The sequence below is a fragment of the Neofelis nebulosa genome, chromosome 12 (assembly GCF_028018385.1).
Source record: "Neofelis nebulosa isolate mNeoNeb1 chromosome 12, mNeoNeb1.pri, whole genome shotgun sequence".
Taxonomy (NCBI): Eukaryota; Metazoa; Chordata; class Mammalia; order Carnivora; family Felidae; genus Neofelis; species Neofelis nebulosa.
This window is the reverse complement of record NC_080793.1, coordinates 63046783-63072734: the sequence shown is the minus strand read 5'-3', so window position 1 is coordinate 63072734 and position 25952 is coordinate 63046783. Positions and strand designations below refer to the sequence as shown.

The following is a 25952-nucleotide window of genomic DNA, read 5'->3' as shown; positions in this document are numbered from 1 at the left end:
GGGTTGCTGGAGGGCCTGTGGGTGGGTGATGGGCAAATTGGGTAAGGAGCATTAAGGAAGACACTTGTTGGGATGAGCACTGAGCATTATAAATAGGGAATGAATCACTGGAATCTACTCCTGAAAACATTGCACTGTATGCTAACTAACTTGAATGTAAATTAAAAACAAACAAACACATAAATAAATAAACAAATATATTTTTTTAAAAAGTGTATAAGCTTCTGGGAAGTCTCACCAACCTCTAGCAAGGCCAAGGGGGTTTGCAAGGGTTTTGTATCCCTGCTTATATTCCCTGAAAGCACTCCTACCCTCTAGATGTGTGGGATACTAAAGCTTGTCCCTCAGGCTGAAGCTCTAGGCTAAGTAAGCCTTTTTCATAGGAAGATTGGGGTTTTTCTGTCTGTGCAGTGCCTAAGGCTAATGGCCTGCCAAGAACTGTCTTTCCAATTGTTACAGTCTTGGCCACCAGGGCCAGGCAATTAAAGTGTGTCCCCTGTGTGGATTGCACATGCCCATTGGTTTGGGTAAGGCAGCTAGAGATTATAGGGGGTAGGCCACATTCACCAGCTTCAGAAATGCAGCGGGCAAATGTCTTCACTGCATGCCCCTACATACTTTAGGAATGTAGTGCAAGAGTGCCTTGTCTGTGCACACACACCAGCTTTAAGCTGAAAGGTGGAATGTGGTAACTACTTGCTCTTGCTCACTCCAGCCAGGAAGTGGGGAATCACTACAACTGCCTGCGCTCTCTGGCCTAAGCAAGTGCTATAACCATTTTCCTCCTCCCTCCCACACAAGTTGGTGAGAGGGTGCTGTATCTGAGCTCACCTGCCTGTGCTTGCAGGCTATGTGGAGAATGCAACAACTGTATCCACCAGCGTCTCCATTTCCAGGAGGCACCTCAATTATCCCATCCCTCCAGCCAATACTTCCAGATCAGCAAATGGATGTCCTCTCATAGAGTCTAGGTGCTTTTCAAACTGCTGTGTTTTGTTTTGTTTTGTTTTGTTTTGTTTTGTTTTGTTTTGTTTTGTTTTTACTGAGTCTTGGGGCAAGTAAGGCCACATGTGAGTTCTCCAAGAAGAGAATCTCAGTTTCTTTTTGCATTTTGGGACTTGTAGATTTCCTGGGGCCTTGTATTTCCCATGTAGATCTCACAGGCTGGAGCACCCAATATTGTATTCTAACCCTTCACTCCTCTGATAACTCCACATTAATCTGGTGATACCTCTTCCTGTTCTGTGTTGCCATGCCAGGGGATGGGGTTTTTGTGAGACTGTGTCTTTGCCTCTCCTACCCATCTTTATGTGGTCTTTTTATCTTTGTTGTATCCTTTTGTTGCTATTCTTTGTTTTGAAGAGCAGTTCATCTACTTTTCATATCTATTTCAGAAGAAAATGATCCATATATAGCTGTAGATTTGGTGTGTTCATGGGAGAAGAAGGTAAGTTCAGGAACTTATCATCATCACCTAAAACTTCTTCCAAAAATTTCAGTATGAACAGTGCTGGGGGTGAAGTTCAACTTTGAAGAGAGCCAAGTTGTAATGTGTGGGGGCAGAGGATTGTGAGTTGCAGATGGGAGTGGGGATTGCATGTGAGATAATTCTGATGTGAGTTGGAAATACAAAACCACAAAACATAAAATCCATAATTGTTTAATTAAATTTTAAGATGGAGATGAAGAGAAGGCAGAAAGTAGGGAATCTTGAATGTTGACAGGATTGTAATTCTATTGGCTCTTTACATGCAATTAAAACCTGCCAAAATCTCACCCACTCAGATCTCCCTCCTTTGGAGATTTGATTCTCTGCCAAACTTTGAGTAATAAATAGAATCTGCAAGCCCTCTGAACACAGAGCTGCTGCTTTTCAGAGGAGAAATCAAAACAAGATTACACGGTAAGAATAAGACTAACATTCTGGTAGATTCTTTTCTCAGGTTTGGCAAAATATGATCTTGGGAACCATGGAGAACTATTTTTTATTTCTATAAAGGATTAGGCTGAATTGTTGCTATTTATTGCCAATACTAGTAAAAGTTGATAATAATGATAGTTGCTACTAACTTATAATTCCACTTTGATTTCCTTTGGGTGATTTGGAAAATCATTAATAAATTGCTAAAATTGATTATTAACAGTCTTTATAGTAAGTTTTTCTCCCCCACCACAAAACTTCATAAAACAAGTTGATAACTGTACTTCCAAGACAAACCTACTCGCAATTGTTTACCAGTGGTTTCAGAAAAGGAGGACAAATAGAAGAACCGAGAGGGGTCATCCCTTCAAAATCATCTACTCAAAAATAAACAAGTTTTTGAAAAAATAAGTAATTTACATCCTAAATGACTAAATGGGTAAATTCAAAAGCTTATTAGTTTTGCTACTATTCTTCATTTAGACAATTTCATTTAAAGATTTTTTTCTCTTTATTTGTTACTGTCTGCCTTGTGGCAATTTTTTTCTCCTTGCACTTTTCTCTGCCTTATCTTTCCACACATGAATACATACCTCCAGACTATTTTAATAAAGAAAATGGCACAAATCCAAAAGTACTGTTGCTTCACAAAGTTGATTCTAGAAGGTCTTTGGAAATTTGAGAGTTTAGGACTAAGTGTGGTTGGATCTTCCTGACTCTCACTTCCTCCTCAGCACTGTGCTTCTTCAGCTTGAATCATCCCTGTATACTGTGGTCCTATGCTGTTCCCAATATCCCTATCTATTGCTTCTCACATTTGTCTTTAGAATACTTGATGCCCCTCTTTAAATTTTGCCCCAAAAGGTCATGGCTCTGTGTTCAGAAAACTTCAGAGTCCTCTATTTCCCAAAGTTTAGGGTGCTTGAGAAGAATCACATAATTGAGTAATATGCTTAAATAGTTAACTCTCTGAACAAGCATAACTCTGCAGCTCAAATTTCACCTTTTCTCCATTCTTCTCTGAAAGGATCCTAGATTTCCCATCAAACCTTGGCTGGTAGCTACATAAAGCATTTTCTCAGCAATGACCTAGATATTTTTCGATTTCCCATCACTGTTTAGCTTACAATATATACAGCCAGAATGTACCTCTTTCTTTTTCCCATTTATAGAGAGGGAAGAATTCTTAGGAGAATTTTTACTTAGGGTTTGAAACAGGGCTAAAAGTAAGGCAAGAGACTGAGAAATGGAAACTGCCACTCCTGGTTAGGGTCTGCAGAGGGTTAAAGAAACAGAACTTACAACTAACTTCTGGGAATGTGTGTGAGATTCAGTTGTAAAAGGTTCACTCATGGGGGAATTAAATCATTACAAGCAAATACTGTTGGGTGTGTGTATGTGAAGCACAGAAGGGAGAAAAAAATAAACACCAAGGAATATTTATGTGAGTATTTGACAGAACAAGGCCTTTTTTGGAGATACTCATGCAGAATTCAATCTTTACAGGGAAGGGGCGCCTGGGTGGCTCAGTCGGTCAAACGTCCAACTTCAGCTCAGGTCACGATCTTGTGGTCAGTGAGCTCGAGCCCCGTGTGGGGCTCTGGGCTGATGGCTCAGAGCCTGGAGCCTGCTTTGGATCCTGTGTCTCCCTCCCTCTCTGCCCCTCCCCCGTTCATGCTCTGTCTCTCTCTGTCTCAAAAATAAATAAACGTTAAAAAAAAATTTTTTTAAAAAATCTTTACAGGGAAGAACTGCAGAAGGGACAGCATTGGGAGGAAGAAAATTCAGGGAATTTTTATGCCAGTAAATCTGATAGCATGAGGTCATTTTTGGAGATGTGAGTGTGACTGTGCCAAAATCTATGTATCTTTCATTCAACAAGTTGAAATTTTGGCAGACATGGTAAGAATCAAGAACGTCTGTCAGAATCTTTCTTATTTATATCACAGCTTATAGCAGGGACATTTAGAAACAAGACCAAAAATAATCTCCTTGAAGAGCAGAAAAAAATCTTAATTCCTTCAAAAAAAAATGGTGCTTGGTTCAAGAACTTCAGGAAATCATTGTAAAAACCTCTAATCTTTTTTTCAGTTTCCCTCTGGGTTCTCTGGTGTTGACATCTGCATGCAAAAGAAAGCTTTAAGAGGAAACAGCCTCACAGGGCAGGCAAAGTTCATTATTGTAGGATAGTAATGGGCAAATAAGGAGTTTGGAGCACTTCCTCCCTGTAACAGACTCCTGGCAGATACTCGCATGCTAGCCTTGTTACTATTGGTAGATCATGCTATATCTGTGAACACTTTTGTTTTTGTTTTTGCTTTAAGAGTGCAATATAGCATAATAGTAAAAATACACATATTTTTTGAGCCAGACAGGCCTTAAATCCATCATCTATCATTGACTACCTGCGTGATTTTGGATCTTACTTAACTTTCCTGACCCTGAATTTTTTTCGTCTGGTGCAAGATATAAAAATAAACAAACCAATAATAATAACAACAAAAAATCCTACCTTAGAGAGGTGTTCTGATACCTATAAAGATAAAGCAAGCCAGAAGTAGTCATTAAAGGTAACTTTATTAATCACTGAACATGTACTAAATGAGTTATTTTCCCCCCATTATCCCATTTAATCCTCAGCACTTCTGTAAGATAATAACATTCTCCATTTATAAAGTTAAACAAGTAAGATTTGGAAAGATTGTACTAACCCAAGATAACGCAGTCAGCAAATTTCAAACCAGAGGTTAAAATCCAGAGTTAAGTCCCATGAAGGAAAAGGACCAAGAAGGAAGATGGATTCCAAACAACTTCATTTAGTATGACCTTAATCTTTTTGTAAAGCGATTTTCAATTCAGTTTCCATGATTTCCAAATACAGAAACATGAGTGAGATGACATTAAAACTTTCCACCTATTTTTTTAGGTCTACATTCATTGCCATCTGAAGAAGTTTCCCTGCCAGCCACCATTTTCTTATGTAACTTTCTTTTGCCATTCCTGTTGGTATTGCCAGAACCCACAAACTTGGCTGATTGCTTTCACTTTTAATTAGCACAACAGTCTACATCTAATTCCTCTTCACTCTGAACACCTCAAAAATTAGATGATTACCACAATTTTCCCTCACAATACTAGTGCATCTGAGACATTTAGCAATCATGTTTTGCTCATTACTTCTCTTGAATTTCCTAGCAAAGATTCAATGCTTTCTTAAAGAGTTTGACAGAGGTTCATTGTTTTGCATCTCTGCTGTGTTCAATATCAACCATTCTAACTTCTTAGTCTGTTGCTCTATCAGTGGCAGTAAGAAATGCTATCAAGCAGTTTATATATTTTTTTTCTTAAAGAGAGTAAGTGATTTTTAAAAGTTTCAAATGTAATGTAATTTGAAAGAAAGAAAGAAAGAAAGACAGGAAGGCAGAAAGAAAGGAAGAAGGAAGGAAGAAAGGAAGGAAGGAAGGAAGGGAAAGAAAGGAAAGAAAGCTACCATACTGTTAATTTTTAAATTTCTCTTAATAATCAAATTTAATATCATCTAATATATGATACAGTTTATTACTAGGTGGCTATTTGGTTGTGAAAAATATCTCTTGGTTTATCCACGGGTGATGATGTTCATGTATGTTCTGATGTTCTGGTATGGCATAAGCAGAAATAAATAAAAGAACCAGCCACATGGAGCATATTCAGCATGCCCGCTGAATATCAGCATTAGAAGGGACTCTCGTTCTGATTTTGGACTATACCAGCTAATCTGGGATAATGTGTCAGTGAGGGTGGTGTGGAATATCTAAAGTTTTACATAAGTATTAATAATTTGGCCAGTATTTCTGTAACTATTTGATAGACATATCCCAAACATAGGAGAAAATTCCTATAAAAGTTATGCAAGCAGTAATTTCAGTCTTTGTACAAGGAAAAACTTTCACATATTATGAGAAAATATTTACAATTAACTTATGAATATAGGTATTCTGAAATGATATTTTGAACAGAAAACAGTTTTTAGTGCTTTTCTCTTTTGAGCATCATTATGGACTCATGATTTTTGTTGACATTGTTATAAATAAATCATTTTCAAACTTAACTTGTTTTGATTAGCTATAATTTTGTTATTGTTTTGACTCAAATTGCCACTATTTGGCACATAGAAGCCTTTTTATGCTGGTTCATTTGCTCTTTTATTAATCACCTTAGAACTCTACAAAATGCATCACTGCTTTCAGGCAACAAGTTATTCAGGCTCATCTTGCATTTCTTCTACCTGTAACAGAAACCAGCTATTCTCCAAAGAACTTTGATTTCTTTAGTGGAGAACATTATTAGATTACAAAATATAGGCCCTGGGATATATAGTAGATTATTTCATCTTACTACTGACATTAAATTAGTTCAGTTACAGAGATAGGGGAGAAAATCTGTATATATAAAATCACGAATTCATTTTGGCAATTTCAATGGAGTTCCAACATCACTTTATTATATACCTACTTGAGTTTTTACCTATTTTACTATGTGATGAGCATGGGATGTTGAATATAAGGGATAAATCACGAAATTCTACACTTGAAAAAAATAATAAAATTCAAATATTTTAATTAAAAATATATTTTTTATTTATAATTTGGCCCAATTGTTTCAGTTTTTTTTAATTTGAAAATGTTAATACCTTATTGACAGTTGTTGTTTTTGCCCCTTTGTTAGCTACATTAGTTACTGGAGGATATGAAAACCTGTTTAAAAGTTCACTTTATAAATAGAATGTTAACTTTGTTCAAAGTGTTTACAAGTCATTTCATTTTGTCACTATTTGTCCAAGCACAATGACCAATATGTATATGTATATGTAATTTTCATAATCAATTTTACACACAAATTTAGACAAATTTATACATGTAAAAGTTTTTGGTAAACAAATCCAATTGATGTTTTGCAAAAATAATAATATAATAGTATATTGGCAATCTATAGAATTAATTGTAAAAATAGTAATAACAGTACTGCTATTGGCCATCTGAATTTATTTTTTAAAAAGCATCTCAGTTACTTATATGTTTTCAAAATCTTGTCCTGATACAAAATATTTTCAGTTTATCTTTTCTATTTCTGACATACCATGCTTTTTCTCTCATATACAATATGTTATTGTTTATAACATATCGATTTATATATCCATATTATTATGCCATAATTTTTTAAATATAACATTATTTAAATATTAAACTGTTTAGCTGATATGGAAAACAGTATGAAGGTTCCTCATAAAATTAAAGATAGAACTACTATATTATCCTGCAATCCCACTTTTGCGTATATATCCAAAAGAATTGAAAGCAAAATCTTGAAGAGATATTTGTACACCCATGTTCAATGCCATATTATTCAAAATAGCCAACAGGTAAAATCAACCCAAATGTCCATTTACCAATAAATGGATAAAGAAAATGTGGTATATACATACAATAGAATATTATTCAATGTTAAAAGAAAGAATCTTGTCAGATGCTACAACATGGATGAACCTTAAGGACATCATTCTAAGTGAAATAAGCCAGACACAAATACTGTATACTATATCAGTCCACTTATGTGAGGAATCTACAGTAGCCAAACATACAGAAACAGAGAGTAGGACAGTTTTGACAGGGGCCTGGGGAAGAAGGAAATGGGGAATTGTTGTGCAATGAATATAGTTTCAGTTTTGCAAGATGAAAAACTTCTAGATACCTGCTGCAGAACAGACCTAGTAACACTACTGAAATGCACACTGAAAAATGGTTAGATGATAGGTTTTATGTTATATATTTTTTACTACATTAAAAACTAAAGGAAAAAAAGAACTTTGAGCATGGCAGGGGAGGGCAGGGGAAATGTTTAAATAATCCAGCTGTATTTAAAGATATGATTAAGACAATGTCCAGAATACATTAGTTGTTTGCCATTTCATTTTAGGATTTAGAAAAAGCCGATGTAGATTACATTTAGGCAAAAAAAAAAAAAAAAGCCAAAGAGAATTTGTATCACTTGATATGCTTTAGCTGCAAAAATATAATAATGAATTAGATATGGCTTAAAATATAAGGACACTTGGTGCTTACTTAACAAGAAGTTCTGAAGTGGGCAATACCAGAGTTGGTGCAAAGAATCAAGGACATCACCAAGACCCAGGCTCTTCTCATCCTTCTGCTCTACCATCTTCAGACTGTCCATGATCTCTTCCTTTATGGGATATTGTTGGCCCAGCTCTGAGAATTACATCTTCACAGAGGCAAAGTCAAAAAGTCAAAAAGTTCTTACTCCTAAGGAGAAAAATTGTCCCACAAGTCCCAGATATGCCACCCCTTTGTCTCATTGGCAAGATCTGGGTTACATGCCTAGTCCTAGACACAGTTGGCAGATAGACAGGATTGCTATGAATGGTTTATGTTTCTGCATATCTAAATTTTGTCTTTGGTGAAAGAAAAGAGATTTGTCAGCTAAGAAACAACATTCATCCTAGGTAACAAATAACTTCCCAGGTTGTTGACATCCTCTGATTTCTGCAGAACTCAAACCATTTTTCGTTTTTAAGAACTTCTGCAAAGGGCAGCCAAACTCTTTTCAAAGTTACCCTGAGGATTCTGCCTTACTCTGAAAAACACCTGAAAAATCTCTTTTAATCTGATTAATTTTCAATTTTTTCAGGTCAGAAAACTAAGTCTTTTTTTTTTTTTCAAGATATGAAGTTTATTGTCAAATTGGTTTCCATACAACACCCAGTGCTCATCCCAAAAGGTGCCCTCCCCAATACCAATCGCCCACCCTCCCCTCCCTCCCACCCCCCATCAACCCTCAGTTCTCAGTTTTTAAGAGTCTCTTATGCTTTGGCTCTCTTCCACTCTAACCTCTTTTTTTTTTTTTTTCCTTCCCCTCCCCCATGGGTTTCTGTTAAGTTTCTCAGGATCCACCTAAGAGTGAAAACATGTGGTATCTGTCTTTCTCTGTATGAAAACTAAGTCTTTAATCAGGCATATCAGAACCACTTATTTTGTACAAAAGGAAGAAGAGAATGTGTTCATTTCCTGTCCATTTTCCAGTCAGCTCAATGCATTCTTAAACACAGACACTGACACTTCTTTAATTCTTTTTAACCACAATATAGAGGGCTTATTTAATTCTGTCAGTGTCTCTTTGACCACCACATTTAAGAATATAGAATGTGTACATTTTAGAATTCACTGATAGTCTTCTCTTTCCTTTAACTTAAAAAAAAATTCATTAACATATAACACACACACACAAAAACTGCCCAAATCTGACTGTATAGCTTAATGGTTTGTTACAAGGTAAACCAACCTCAGTAATTATTTAAAGAAATAGGAGTATAGAACTCAGAGTCTCCTTATGCCCTCTTCTAGTCACTACTCTCTACCTCAAGAATAGTATTTTACTTTCTAACATCAAACACCACATATTCAATTTGTGGGGTTTTTGAACTATTTACAAATGAATTCATACAGTATATGTTTTGTGTCCAGCTTTTCACTCAACATTATGTTTATGAGATCCCTCTGTGTAGTTGCACATATGTTTATTCTCATTACTGGTTAGAATTCCTCTAAATAAATGTGTTACAATTTATCTGTTATAATGTAGATGAACATTTTCCATGTTTCCAGTTTAGAGTTATATGACTAAGACTGCTATGAACATTCCCTTACTATGTCTTTTGGCATTTTTATGCCTTTCATATATACCTTCAAGTAGAATTGCTTGGTCAAAAGTATGCACATGCTTAGCTTTAGTGAATGCTACCAAATTATTTCCCAAAGTGGTTGTAGCAATTTATACTCTAATCAGCCATGTATAATTCCATTTGTCCCAAATCCTTGCAAATACTTGATATTTTCTATCTTCTTCATTTTAGCCATTTTGATAAGTGGGCATTATGCCAGTCTGGGGCAGCTAGTAATTTTTCCCCAGACTTGAGTTAGCTAGTAGACACACTTTAGAAAAATATATATCTTCCCTAAGATTGTAATTTTGGGGTTGAGGCATTTGCTTTTTGTGTCCCAGTTGCAAAGCAACATTAATGGGTGGGGGGAGGAAGAACCATTATATTGTATTTGGGATTCAGTGGGGAAAAAAGTCAGGAACCACTTTTTTTAAGTGTCCTACCTTGGTAGGAAAAAAAAAAAAAGGACTATTCTCTTAACCCCATGGTCACAAATTTAGTTTCGATAGACTGTGTGGTTGTTTTGTTTTGTTTTATTTTTAACAAACCTACACTTTTATTTATTTGCTTTTCAGTAAGTTTAAATCCTTAAGGAGTACAACATCACAGGGATTCTGTGACTTTAGCAGAAAGGTGACTTTGGAATTTGGCATGACTGTACCACTGTTTCCATGAGCGTGAGTTATTTTTACCAGATTACTAGGATTTTTTAGATTACTAAGTTTGTCACCAGGAGTCACTGGGTTGTTCTTTGATTTGTACACATAGATGCATCTCTTGCTTGGTAGAATTCATTTTCATCTCGAGCATAAACACCTTCAATTTTAAGAAGAGCTGTGTGCTCCCTCTGGTTCCAGAGACCCTGCTGATAGCCAGCAAAAATGGCCTTGTTCTACAGCCTTCTGTCATTTTAGGAGTACAGTTCCCAGCAGGTCTCCTCAGGCTCCAAGATGGCAGAAAGAGGTAGTTTTTTTATAGACTTTGAATACAACATACTTTAAGAAAGTTTGAAGTATTGTTAAATCATTATGAGCTAACAATAATCCACCCTGATTATTTTTCTTGATTTAAACATTGTTCAAATGATGTATAATTTAACAAAGTATCTCCTTTGTGTAATTTATCGCATTTGATAAACCAGATCATCTTGAGATTCTGCATGTGACATCAAAATAGTAAAGGCTCATTGGCTGACCGGTTTCTTAGCACAAGGACAATTCTTAATCTTCTGGCTGGGTGTCAGGAGTCCGAAACTTATCTTTTGCAACTTATCTTTTATATCTATTTTTGAAACTTATCTTTAGTCTTCATAATGTAGCTAGCAAGCACTTGACTGAAAAGTAGTTGATTTCCATTCTTAAAGAGAAAACTTTTTTTAATGTTTTTCTTATTTTTTTAAAGGAGATCTGCTACATTTATCTTCCACCAATGCAAAGTTTTGTTATCTCAGCTGCTGCTTCAGGCTGCCTTCTCTTGCTTCTAAATTTTAGAGACTTGAGTTCCACTTTCCACATGTCCATAAATATCTGGCTCATCCTTTTAGAAATTCCTCTTGTTATTCCTTAGTTTTCCAAAGCTGCCTTCATATGAAGCCTATTAGTTCCCAGAATCGATTCCAGAAGTATCTAAGTGGCATCCCTGTGCACTGGAAATTGAAGTTAAGTGTACTTTCATTGGCTTTACATATATATCTGTGGTATCTGGAATAAATGTCTCCTCATCAATGTTTTATGTGTTTTATGTGCCAAGTCGACCTTTTTAGAGCCAAGTTAAAGATACATTACATTTTACTCAGAAGATATGCTGCAAAATGTAAATCTTTGCCTGTCTAAAACTCATGTATGTTTCTCTTGAATAACAAATGGTAAGTCACTTGATAGAATTTAGGATACTTCCCAAAGACTTGTATCCTTGTTAGGATTTCAAATTTTGAAAATATTAAATTACTTTAGGCTTTGGAATCTGGGGACTATCCCCAGAGTCAAAGCTAACATTAATGGGCAAGTTTTCATCCTTGGTTAAGCAATCTGTTTTGCTTATATTGTTGCCAATTCAGAGATGTTCTTAACACTTGTTGGTATATATTTGCAAAGACTTAGGCAAGACTCAGAAATAAATCTCCCATACGTACATATACATAGATGCAATTACTATCTTTTCATGAACAGAGATGACATATTTTAAAATATATACAAATGTTATACACATTTGTCTTGGGACACTACCTTTGCAAGTTGTCTTCCTTTGTGGATCTAGGTACAAATAAAAATTTAAAAAGTAAAACAAGCCAGGTCTAAAGCAGTGAACTGAAGCAAGACAGATTGTATTTCATCTCCAGTTTTGAGAACTAATTCACAACTTAGTAACTCAAGTCAATACACATTCTGTGGCTTGGCATCTGCTTTTTCCATGTGCGTGACTCTGAAAAGCATTTGTCCAGGTTGAGATTTTAGATCTATCTGCTCCCACCTTGTTTTTCTGCCACCTTATACGGAATGCTCTGCCAGAACTATTTTCTGTGACTCAGCTTTAATTACATCTTCTAAAACCTTCCTCATTATTTAATGGATTTCTTTAATTTTTTAAACTTGCTTGGGATTCTTAGATCTGAGGATTGGAGTCTTTCAATAATTCTGGAAAGTTCTTAATTTTTATTTACCTTCAAATATTTTCCCTTCCCTATTTTATCATCTTCTTCTAAAATTCCAAATAGATACACATTAGACTGTCCAATTCCGTCCTTCAAGTTTCTCACCCTCTTTTTCATATTTTCCATCTCTATGTGTCTTTAAATTGTTTTCCAATGAATATTTTCAGATATATTTTCTAATTCATGATTCTTCATCTAATTCACTATGTGTAATCTGCCATTTAATCTGCTATTTGATGAAGCTTTAATTTCAACATTGTATTTTTTATTTCTAGATATTCTATTTGGATCTTTTTCAACTCTAAATTTTCCTTATTCATTTTTTCAATATTTTTAAAACTCTACCTAAAGATATTAAAACCAGTTGTTCAATATGTCATTTCTGATTGTTCTAATACATGAATCAACTTTCAGGTTGGCTTCTGTTGTCTGTTCCTTCTGTGGCTTTCATCACGTTGCCAAGTATTTTTATTTGTTTTATAAATCTTGACTGCAAACTATTCATTTGCCCTGGAAATTTTTCTGTGTGGATGAATACTTTATGGCTTGGGCTGCAGCTGAGTTCATCAAGATAGGACTTGTGTTTGCCTTTCCCATTTGTCTTGGGATACTACCAACCTAAAAGCATTTGATATTTAATTCTCTATTTCAGGCTTTTGGAAACACACAGGTACTGTGATTTCAAAATACAAACCCGTGTGGGGGCTGACTTTTCATGAGGAATCATCCTCAGAAGAATGATTTTCCCTCCATCTAGTGCCAGAGCTTCCTAGCAGTCCCCTTCTGCAGGTGAGGTTTATTTATCTCAACACCACCCTTACACTTCAAGTGTAGCCCTTTTGGTGTTCAGATTTAGGCCATGCAGTTTCCTATTAGGATCCCCATTTTAGGCATATCCTGGACTTTATCTCCTGGGCCCTGAACTTCATGTAGTTGTCTAACCTGTCTCTAGAATATAGTAGATGACTTTAGGAAAAAGCCAAGGTTTCTTGTCTCCCAGTATTTTGAACACTATACATTCTTTACTTTCATTCCAGTTCAACAAATGAGTTTGAAAGATTTTTTTAATATTTCTTTCAACATTTTAGTAGTTTTAGTAAGGAGGATTGGTCATAATAACTAATACACCATCATGCTGAAAAGAGAAGTCTCTGGTTAGTTAACATTATAATGAGCAAATATTAAAAATTTAAACATATGAACAACATTTATATTAGTAAATTACTGATTTGTCAAATCCTTTTGGGGTTTCTAAGCAATATTTCTTTTTCAGACAAGGTTTCTACTCATGAAAAAGTTTTGAAAATTCCCTCTTCCAGCCTTAAAGTATAATGGTTTCTTCTTATGATGTTACTAAATCTCCTCACCAACAAGACCACCAATGATGGTATACGAATTGGAGAGTCTCACTCTCCCTTTACAGGGTTAAATAATCCAGGTGTTATGGATTTATGCCATATTCTCACCCCCTTAATTTGTTTTCTTGTATCAAAATATTCTTGACCAAGTATACTTTAAGCACAACTATGGGTAAGGAGTTTCTGCTCTGGTGTGAGGGATCGGGGGGAAGATGTGAAATCCAAAAGAAACGCCTTTCTAGAGCACCTCATGAATTCTGAAAACATTTGCTTCAGGTTTTAGCCAAGGGACCTTGGGCAACTTACTTGACCCTTCTGTGCCCCAGTTTCATCACAGGTAAAATAGGGAAAATAACAGTACACTTTTGACAAGATTGCTATGATAATTGAATTAGTTAACTATATAAAGCATGTAGTACAATACTTAGCACATAGTAAACACTATACAAGGGTAAATTTCTAAAAACACAGAACTTTTAACTCTGCGTACTCCTATTGCATTTTTTATGCTCCACTAAATTTTTACAAAATTCATAATTTGTATATTATTTGTCCAGCTTTACTTAAGATTTTTTTTAAGTAAACAAAAAAAGATCTCAACTTTAAACCTCAGAATTAACTAAAACCAAAGACGTATTTGTTCCATGTTGTTTCTTTCCCATACATTGCTTTCCTCTACACTTAAAAGCTTCCTGAATCCATAAAAAAGAAAATATATACTACAGACTCTATAGACTTCCTCTTTCCCTATAATTTTGCCCTAAGACACAATGTACCCAAATCAATGGCTTAACTGGATTTCAGATCTGCCTTTGCCAGGACATGACCCCAGGTTAGTTAATTACCCCCTTGTCTAACCCCATTATGCTATTTGCTGTAAGGTAGTGGAAGGAGAAGAGAAGGGTACAGGGCTGAAGCAGAACTTGTGCAGTTTTCTGAGGCTGACATCTTTTGGGTGGGCAATGGGCTGGTACAGCTGCTGGTATTGAAGAAGCAGGCCCAGGGAAAGGAGAAGGAAGAGGCTGAAGTGGAATCCTGTATAGGAGCACAGGAAGGAGTCAAAGGGATAGGAAGACACTGGCTTTCATGCACCCTCTTCATTTTTGAGAAGAGGAAACTAAGACCGAGAGAGCTGAAGAGCCCTGCAGAGAGGGAGCAAATCTTGAATGTAAGCTTAGGAATGGAGGTCATTCTTCTTCTGTTTCTTCAAAAATTGTTAAAGATTTGGTTCAACACGTAGCTAGATCTCCAAAGTATGTGAGACATGGGGAGGGTCACTGGAGGGGAATAAAAACAATACATTGAACTGAACAATTCGAAATGTTTGGCCACACTAAAACCACAGGGCCATAGACCAAACAGAAAGTCAGCTTCTTTGAATGCTTTAGAAAGGGCATTGACCCAAGAACAAGAAGACCTGGGTTTCATTAGACTGAGTCATATAAAACTGTCATCTTTGTAGGTCAAAATGTAGTAGTGCCAATTCTATCTGTTCAACTCACAGTTCCAACTCTACCACTCAGTAGATGTTTGGGATTTGGACAAGATCTCCACATCTCTTCAGTGGTTAATACCTGCCTTACCTATTTTTTCAGGGTTTTGCAAGGACAGATCCAAAGTACACAACATTTACTGAGTGCCTGCTTTCAATAACTGCTTGGGAAACAAAGATGACTAAGGTACAACCCTTATTTCTAAGGAGTTAGCATTCCAGCAGAGGATATAGGAAAACTAATTTAGTTGGATATGATAAGCAAGTAAGAAAAGGAAGCAATAAATTCTGTTTAATTGTGGGTGGTTAGGGAAATGAAGGCATTTGAACTGGGCTCTAAGGGTTAAATAGAAGCTTCCCAGGCAAAGAGGAAGAGGCATCTCTAGCAAGAGGAACAGCTTGTACAAAGGCATGGAGGTATACAAGTGTGTGGTGAATTGAAGAATAGTAAGCAGTCCAATGGGTATAAAATGTAAAGTCTGTGTGGGAGTAGGGGGGTTACTGTTGTGTGAGGCTACAAAGGTTGAAGGGGTAGGTAGTGTCAGTGAATAAAAATGACTGGGTAAGAATGCATCCAGGAATACTGTGGGAAAGCATAGAAGTGCTTTACAAATGCTAAGTAAAGAACAAAAGAAATTTTTCCTAAAATCTCAACATCCTTCCCCTCCTGTCACAAGGAGTTCTGCTTGAATCATATACTGATTTGCCAAATTTCTTTGTAGTGTTTCCTCTCCTTGGGAGAAATGTTCTCTCCTGGGTCCAGGTAAGAGGCATGTAGAAACTTTCAGAGTGCCAGGGAGTCAGGAACAGGAAGTGATTCAGTTTGAACAAGGACAATGCTATCTCATTGTTCCCCAAATTTCAACCTCCCCTTCTGCGACATCACTTTTTCTGACCTCCCCCAAGAAAGAAGTGAAACCACTATACCCAAGGGAACAGAGGATAATGTGATCACCCTCCCATCTCACCCTCTCCCTCCTGCTCCCCTGTGAAATCTCCCAGAATGAAATCATATAGCGTTGTCAAACTTAATCATTCTCCCCATTTCCTGTCCCTCCTACCAGCCAAGACAAGTTGTGGGGGCACTGTCTTCAGTAATTTTCTAGTACCCAACAAGAGTTTTGATGACCCCTCTATACCTTCATAGATCTGCTCATGCAAAAGTATGTAAGCTTTACAAAGTGGTGAATGGAATTTAAAACCCAAAAATTTAATTTCACCTCATTTTACCAACAGTTCCCATGGAATAAGAGAAAGAACCAGATGGACTTAAGTTCAGATCCTAGCTTTGCTACTTACTAGCTATGGGGTCTTTTGCAGCACACTTAATCTCTTTGAGTCTCTATTTCCTAAATTTTAAAATGGTACTCAAATACCAGGGTCATGGTAACAATTAGAGATAACATATGTAAAGCATCTGGCCCACAGAAGATGCCCAAGACACTGTAAGTGCCATCACCATTATCATCACCACCACCATTATTAAGAGCTTGAACTAATGCAGACTCCTTGCTGATTTCATTTCTTTCCTCTTCCTACCCTCCATCTATTCCTTATATGACAGCCAAAGCAGTCTTTAAAAAATGAAACCCAAGTCACATCCCATATTACTTAAAAACCCTTCATTGGCTTCCCACTGAATTTTGAATAAAATCCAAGCTCCTCCTTCTGGTATCCAGGGCCCAGCCCTACCTGGCTTCTGTCCTCTTCTACTGCCAACACCATTACATTATACTCTCCTCATTGTCCACTGTGCTCCAACCATACTAGCCGTCTCATTTCCAAATACAACAAATTCTGTAAGACCCTTTGACCCTGGGGTTTTTTCTGCCCAGAAAGCACTCTCTGTCCCCTCCCTTCCATATATTCTTCACACCCTTGGAGTGCAACATAAATGCCACTTTCTGTGACCACACTACTTTAATACTACTGTTTATCTTCTTTACCAGCCTAGTTCTTATTTATTTATCACTGTTTATAAATGATTTATTTGTGGGGTCATGATACCACCATTCATGAGTTTGAGCCCCACTGACAGTACAGAGCCTGCTTGGAATTCTATATCTCCTTCTATCTACCCCTCCCCCACTTGTCCACACACTCTCTTTTTCTCTCTCTTTCTCTCTCTCGGTCTCTCAAAATAAAAATAAACTTTAAAAAATAAAATAAAATAAATGATTTATTTGCATGATTATTTGTTCAACATCTATTTCTCCAAAAGAGAGTGAACTGCAGGAGGCAGGAAAAACTTTGTTTTGTTCACTGCTATACCCCAGCACCTAATGCAGCACTAGACAAGTGTTTGAGCTATTACTGTTGTTATGATTACTCAGCAGCACTCTGTGGTATAGTATAGACATGTACAAATCCAACATCATTTGGGACTTTTCTTGGGATATTAGGAGGGCAGAATTTCTTTACAATGATTACTAGGCATGTTTCTTTTCTTTCTTTCTTTAAAAAAATTTAATATTTATTTTTGAGAGAAAGAGACAGTGAGAGCAGGGGAGGGGCAGAGAGAATAGGAGACACAGAATCCAAAGCAGGCTCCAGGCTCTGAGCTGTTAGCACAGAGCCTGATGTGGGGCTCAAACTCAAGAACCAAGAGATCATGACCTGAGCTTAAGTTGGACACTTAACCCACTGAGCCACCCAGATGTCCCAAGACTTTTTTTTTTTTCCCCCAAAGCATTTAGCTACTTTCTAGGGCATCAAATGTTGAACTTTATATTTTGTATTCCAAATTTTCCATAATTAACATGTATTTTTAATAAAAATTTCTTATAAACTCTACATGTTAATGATAAGCCTCTTCACAACAAATCAATCTAATCAAATGAATTTATTTTACAAGTAAAATTCACAATCAGGAAAGAAAAGTCAACAGCCAACTTAACATTATAAAGGGTATTGGTATTTTAAAAAAAGGAAATTGCTTATCAAAGGGCATTGCCTGACATATGAGAGGTGGTTGGTAATTCAATAAATGATTTTCCAGTTGATCAGATGTAGATAAGAAGACACAGTGAAATGAAAATTTTCATGCAGTGTCCCATGGGTTAATGGGGTTGGAATACATAGTCCTTGGCAAGTAATGGGCACTTGATATTTGTTGAATGCATAAGTTTCTGGAAGACTTTGCCAGGCAAAGAGACAAACATAACACTGCAGTTTGGGAAATGACTACACTTCATACATTTTTGTTTTTGTTGCTCAGATGTGAATCACCAACTAATGAATTTCCATGCAAGATATTATTTCTTGATAGATTAAAATCTTCTTTCAGGTTGTTTGGGGGTTTTTTTTTTCTTTCATAATTTAAATGTGTGTCATTTCCTCTGGAATGTCATCTCCCTCCTTTTTTTTCCTTAAAAAGGTCCTTCTATTTTCCTTTATTAACTAAAATGCAGCTTCCCTTGGTGACACCACTATTCTCAAAACCCACACCCTTTCTTTGTGTGCCCATCTCCCAGGGACAATAGAGAAGTGACACATTTCTTATTTTTTACTGCTCTTGCTAACCCTCACCATGGGTCCAACTACCTACTTAATTCCTTTCCATTCAGGTTGATAGAGACCCTAAAGTCCTTTCCTGTTTGATGGTGCCTCTATTGAGGTCACCTTTGGTGACTCCAGTGCCTGTTTTGATGAGTCTTTAATATTCTTCTACAGTTCACCTGCAAAAGCTAATCTTGACTACCACTATCATCAGAACTTTGCAATCTCCAAGATAGAGAACATTCCTCAGAATTCCCCCAAATTCCTCAGTTTACAAACAACCTCCAGTCTTTCTACTTCTCCCACGCCAATTTTTAAATTCTTTGTAAAATCACTTTTTAAATTGTGGTAAACTTTACCATTTTAACCATCCTATGTATACAGTGCAGTAGCATGAAGTACATTCATATTGCTGAGTAACCATTACCACAATCCATCTCCAAAACATTTTTCATCTTCCAAAACTGAAACTCGATATCCATGAACAGTGGTTCCCCATTTCTTAGTAAATTCTTTTTTACATTCTCTAAGGAACTGTTTCAGACTTTTCCTACTCATCCTCAGAAATTAAAACACATGCTTACTTCTCTTAATTTCTGTAACTCTCCTCACAACTTACTTTCTGAAGATGCAAGCCATTTTTACAAGACTGTCAAGTTCTTGTCCCTTAAAACTTTACATCTCTACCATTCTTTTGCTTTTCCTCCTCTACTACAGAAAGAAGGATGCCTCCTCCTTTTCAAAGCCAACCCCTCCACTACTGCTCTTTCCTTTCACTCTGTTTCTTCTGGGACTTTATTATATCAGTTTTCTCCTTTTCGTTTCTCTCTTTCATTTTCATTTTCTCTTTGCATTGTAACATGCCCGAGAGTCCCATATTCCAATAAAAAACATCAATAATAATATTAATAACAAGTATTAAGTTCCCACTATGTGCCAGGTACTGTCCCAACTGCTTAAAATATATCATCTCATATAATTCTCACAATGACCCACTGAGTTCAAATTATTATGAAGAAAATTATTATGATGAAGAAATTGAGAGTTTAGAAATATTGAGCAACTTGCCCAAGATTGTCTAACTAGTAAGCAGTATTTTCCCTTCTCCATGCTATTCTAGCAAGATTCCATTGTCTCTTTGTTTCCCTTTCATTACTGTATTTCTTGAAAAAGTCTCAGTTCCTCCTCTACACTATGCAATCCACTGCAGTTTCTTGGAGAGTCCCACGCTTAATGGTCTCTCTAAAAGGTCTCTAATCCCCAGCTGGGTCACTGTAGTGCTCATCACCAAATGTTGCTTTTTGAGATGGTCTTCTCTCTTAGTCTTCATAATATATGACCTCTTTTTTTCTGGTTCTCTTCCTAGTCTTTTCTAACTCCTTATCTTCTCTTACTCTTTAAATGTAAGATTTCTTATGGTTCCATCTAGACATAGCCTGCTTCCTGTTCCACATTCAGCTGAGACATTCTCATTTGCTCCTACATCATCAACTCTCATGCTGTAATGAAGAACAAATCCACACAGCTAATTCTGGCCTCCCCTACCCACCCACAACCTAATTCCAGCTCAGTGCTAAAATTTCCATGTAAGTGCTCCTCAAGTATCTCAAACTCCATCTGCCCCACATTATACTCATTACCTGTGCTTGACAATGGACTCCCCACCTGAGTTTCCTACCATGAACCACAGGCACCCCCTTCAATTCCCTTTGCCTCCCCGCTATCCCAGTCCAGAGCTGATACAAACACATCCAAAAAGAGCTATGAGGGCTCTGTAGTGGACACAACCCTGAACTGAGAGTGAAACTTGGGTTTTAATCCTGACTCAGTCACTAAGAAGCTAAGTGACTTAGTGGAGCTAGAACAGGGATCTCTGGGGCCTTTTATCACTCTAATATTTAAGGACTTATGACCTTCATCCCCTCCTTACTGGCCTCACTAACATTGCCCTGACCCTGCCCTCACTGCTTTTTGCCTGGGCTATTTTTTTTTTTTTTAATTTTTTTTTTTCAACGTTTTTTATTTTTATTTTTGGGACAGAGAGAGACAGAGCATGAACGGGGGAGGGGCAGAGAGAGAGGGAGACACAGAATCGGAAACAGGCTCCAGGCTCCGAGCCATCGGCCCAGAGCCTGACGCGGGGCTCGAACTCACGGACCGCGAGATCGTGACCTGGCTGAAGTCGGACGCTTAACCGACTGCACCACCCAGGCGCCCCTGCCTGGGCTATTTTAATTGGCCTCCTGACTGACCTTGTTTCCTGTCTTTTCTTCTTTCATTCCTCCAGACACAACCATAAAATTACAGTTTTTATAATATAATCATAAAACACAGTTTTTATATACTTCTCACTTATTTAAAAAACTTTTAGAAGATTCCTGTTGGCTATGGGATAAAATTCAAACTCCTTATTTCTGCATTCATAGCCTTTTGCATGTTAGATCCAACATAACACATGAAACATCACTTTGTCTAAATTGGATTACATGTGAGGTTGGAGATAAGCACTGTAGGAAAAAAAATACCTTATTCTTCATAGTAAAAGTAATAGTGTATCAAAGATTTAGGTGTTAAGTAGTAAACGATATAATTTTAGGAAATGGTATAATAAATTTATTTATAAGTTTAGAAGACGGGAGGTATTTTGAAGCAGGATGCAAAATCCAGGAATTCTAAAACAGTGATTAAATTTGACCACATAAGATTTGAAAATTTATTTACAGCAAAAAATGGAAAAAATTTCAACTCAGACAGAGATAAGGCTTTCATTTCTTGATTTACAAAGGATTCATATAAATCAATAATTGACAGAAATTGAGGACAAATAGATTTTTAAATATTTATTTTTGAGAGAAAGAGAGAGAGAGAGTACACATGGGTGTGAGTGGGGGAGGAGCAGAGTGAGAGGCAGACAGAGGATCTAAAGTGGGCTCTGTGCTGACAGCAGACTCAGACTCACAGGGTTCAAATTCACTAACCATGAGATCATGACCTGAGTTAAAGTCTATGCTTAAATGACTGAGCCACCCAGGCACCCCAATAACAAATACATTTTGTTAAGTTGCTTCATTTCACTAAATAAAATTCAAAACCATGAAATATTTTCCTTTCTTTAGAAAAGCAAATATTTTTTAAAGTTTTTATTTAAAGTCCAGTTAGTTAACATGCAGTGTAATATTAGTTTCAGGTGTACAATATAGTGATTCAACACTTCCATATAGCACTGGAAATGATCTCAAGTGCACTCCTTAATCCCTATCACATATTTCACCCATTCCCTCTCCCACCTCCCCTCTGGTAACCATTGGCTTGTTTTCTATAGTTAAGGGTCTATTTCTTGGTTTGCCTCTCTCTTTTTTTCCCCTTTGCTCGTTTGTTTTGTTTCTTAAATTCCACTAGAAAGGCAAATATCTTACAGGTGATGACACCATTGCTGCTAAGACAATGATGAAAAGGCATTTACTTGGATTGTTGAAAAAATTTGGAATTCAATGGGAAAATATCTGTCAACATGTAAGATGCAAGAACCCTTTGATTCAGCAATCCCAGTACGAGGAATTTGTGCTACCAATGAACGTACAAAGGTTTACCAAGAATCACAACACACACACACACACAAACACACACACACATGTCAGCTGCAACATTGGTGATATTAGAAAAGAAGAAAAGAAAGGGGAAAAAATAGAAACAACCAAAGTGTCAATAAAAGATTGGTATGGGATATTTATATAATTGAATGCTAATTATAATGCTTCCTGTAAAAGAATGTTTCTGACATGTATTCATGATGTAGTATTATTGAAAAATCAAAAAAGCAGCTTATAAAATAAAATTTGTGGAAGATTCTATTTTTTTGGAAGATTCTATTTTTATGAAAAAATAGATATGCATAGTATTTCTACATTGGAGAAAGAATGTCAGGAAATACAGCATATATGCTTTCCTATCATTTACCTATCTTCTGAGAGCATGTACATCATTTTTATAATCAGAAAAAAAATTACCTAAAGTTTTCAACTTCCCAAAAGAAAAGAGAAAGGCAATGAAACAATCTGTGCCCTTGTATGATCTACATTGAGCAATAAACAGTACCTAGAGTCCATGTCATAGAGTTTTTATAAAAATTAATGATTAACTGAGTATAACTCATTGAAATTGCTGCAGTTAAAATAATCTAAAAGTTCTGTTTAGGATTTGACTGTGGGAATAAAATATACTCCCACTCATTCTAACTAGCACTATTTACACTGCCTCATTCATCAAAAGCTGTCACCCAATGTTGCTTAATCCAAGTGTGTATATATAAGTGGAGTTGAAATATAACTGCAACTACTACCAAACGTTGATGACAAGAAACTTCATCATTTGAGAGCAGCCCTTCACGTTTATAACGAAGGTGAGTTATAACCGGTGTATAAGAATATTTGCCTATGTTTTTGGGAAAGGCAGCATGAAGGAACCAATGATGCTATTGCTATATTTTCTGAAATATTTCTGATTTTAAAATAGGAAGGTAAAGAGTAAATTTTAAGTCTGAAAAAAAGGTGAAAAGAATGCTTGTATTTTTTAAAGATATGTAGGTTGTTTAAAGAAATGCTTTTTTTCTTTTTGAATAGGATTTGAAAATATTTCTTGACTATGCTTTTGACTTACCATTTGATTCTTAAAAAGCAGCTAACTTTCTCAGTGTCAATGACTGCATTGTAAATGTGGTATTTCAGTTGCTTATCTATGTTGCTTAAATCAGAAAGCTAATTTTGGTTTAGAGCTGAGTTCCTCCAAGTATGCTATCTCAAATTAGCCCATGCTAATAGATAGTCCATGTTAACAGGGTTGTTAATAGAGGTGGTGGGGGAAGTTACAAGATCAAATAATAACCCAAAATAATTAAACTAAAGTACCTATGAATCTTCAATGAAAGACTGCTTACCTCTTCACTCTGGTAATGTGGTTCTGACTTCACAAGAGGTGGAATATAAATAGGGACATTTCCTACATTTATTTGAAACTGTTTGTTTTGGGTTTTATTTTTTTTATGTCCATCCAGGAGTAGTTTTTTTCCTGGAATGTAAGGATGCTTGGATAAAAAAGGAAACAAACTTAAAAACAAGTGTTATAATTTTCATTTTATCAGTATTGTCTGCACACCTACTGTGTGCAAGGTATTATTTGAACTATTTTCTATAAATTTAAAATTTAACTACAATAATACCAAACTATTCCACATGTTATGATTACAAATTACCATATTTAGAAATTTATTATTTTCAAAGAAGTTGGACAACTGGCCAAACATTTGAAACTAAATTCCAAGTTTTGATTATTTTCTTCTTACATTTGGAGGAGGAAGAGAGGAGATAGGGTGGGAAACTCTGGCATAAAGAAGGAAATCAGGAAACCAGATTCTGGTCTCAGTTTTGCTTTTGTGATCCTGGGCAAGCCACTTAATCTTTCAGTCTTAGCCTACTCATCCATTGTTTTAGGGGTTCAGGAAAATGATATCAAAGATTCTCTGCTTCTAAGTGTTCTTACCATTGAAGAATTTTGCTCATGAAACCCAGTGTAAATAAGATGGTTGCATGTAATATTATCCATCTAAACAATAACAACAACAACAACAACAAAAACAATGGAATTTCAACCTATGTGAAGTCCAGAGACAAAAACAAAGTTGTATAATACAAGTAGAAATAACTATTAGCAGAGTTTCAGGCAATATAAGGGAGAATTTAAAGCTGGAGAAATGCTGCTCTCTCCACAAATCACAGCACCACTGCCTTACCTTGATAATGAAGCCAGTCTGTGGTACCTTACTGAAAGAATTTGAGTTTTTCTGCAATTTATAATAGAGAACGCAACATTCTTTCAGTAAGATATTGCCACCCAGTTTGATAGTCAAGGTGCAGCAACCATTGATGATCCTTGCCTGAATCAAGTATTAAATTGGGGGCTACAAGACTGTTGTTTTTCTAATTTTACCATTCTTTCTATAATGAATAAATCCCTCATTCATTCATTCTTGAGAAATTCAAGACTGGTGGGTTTCTTTTTGCATTAAATGCTTTATAGTAAATTGCCTTCATTTTTCTTTTTGATGCTCAGATTATGCCAAATTTGGCCAGTGGGAAACCCTTTAAAGGGACTCCTGTGTCCTTTTGACACAGCCTCACAAATTTTTGAATGACACATGGCTTTTTGGCATTACTGAATGCCAAATTTAGGGGTTCAGGAAAGTGATATCAAAGATTCTCTGCTTCTAAGTGTTCTTACCATTGAAGAATTTTGCTCATGAAACCCAGTGTAAATAAGATGGTTGCATGTAATATTATCCATCTAAACAATAACAACAACAACAACAACAACAAAAACAATGGAATTTCAACCTATGTGAAGTCCAGAGACAAAAACAAAGTTGTATAATACAAGTAGAAATAACTATTCCATATTCACTTCTGCATTCCCAACCCATATCTAGAGTTCTGGTTCCTTTTAGTGTAAAAACTGTTTAGAAACTAAGATGGGCATACTGATATTGCTGATTCAGATTTAACACAACAGAGATTTTCCTTTGGCTTCTTATATTTTATATTTGTATCTCCTTTCCCCTGTGGTAAAAATCCTGTAACATTAACATATCTACTTATTTGTTCTATACTCTAGTATAGAAAAAAACTGTTTCAGAATTCCAAAATCAGTAATGCCACCAACAAAAAGCCCAGTAAGTAAAGGTTAAGATTTCTTTGCAGTTCTTTTTGTCCTCTGACTATATTCCAATATAGATATATTTTCAGAAAACTATGTTCAAATATTATTGAAATAATTACTTTCCTTATGTGGCTGTTATTAATATTGAGTTTGCCACAGTTGTTTCTGTTTATTTTCGAGTTGAGACAATTGAACTAATATTGCATTTTAACCTACAGAAGCCTGAAAAATGAAGACTAAAATGGAGTATTCAACCACCAAAATCTCCCCAGCAAAGATGAACAGCTCAGCAGGCAAGGCTTTGGTAAAATCTCCCAAGTTGGGAAGTAAGAACTTAAGCATTTCTGATTGTTTTACACACTATATTCATCTGTTATCAAATTTTTATGATTCTGATGTTCATACATGATATCTTGCCAAAAGCTACTAAGAATACAAGAGCTGAAATTAGGAAAGATGGCTCATAAGTTTGTAATACAGCAGTCTTTGGTTTTAGACAAACTATATATAGCCAACTTTTGCTTATTTGATACATACCAGGACAAGAATGGTTTAGGTAATTTAAACCTGCTAATAGTGCTAAACATGAATAACCCTTAATATCAATC

The 25952-nt window shown here is 36.0% G+C and overlaps 1 protein-coding gene across 7 annotated transcripts in view; it reads left to right on the top strand.

Moving 5' to 3' along the window:
• The first annotated feature begins 1846 nt into the window (after positions 1-1846).
• IL33 (interleukin 33) overlaps positions 1847-25952 on the top strand; it is a 38602-nt gene continuing 14496 nt past the window's right edge. The window contains exons 1-3 of one of the 7 annotated variants that reach the window (XM_058695423.1): positions 22571-23039; positions 25305-25357; positions 25563-25637. In XM_058695423.1, coding sequence (XP_058551406.1) covers positions 25574-25637 — 64 coding nt within the window. In that variant the 5' untranslated portion in view covers positions 22571-23039; positions 25305-25357; positions 25563-25573. Of the gene's footprint in view, positions 1904-12899; positions 13078-22570; positions 23040-25304; positions 25358-25562; positions 25671-25952 lie in introns of those variants that run through there. The other 6 variants (XM_058695419.1, XM_058695425.1, XM_058695420.1 and 3 more) reach the window with 6 other exon arrangements.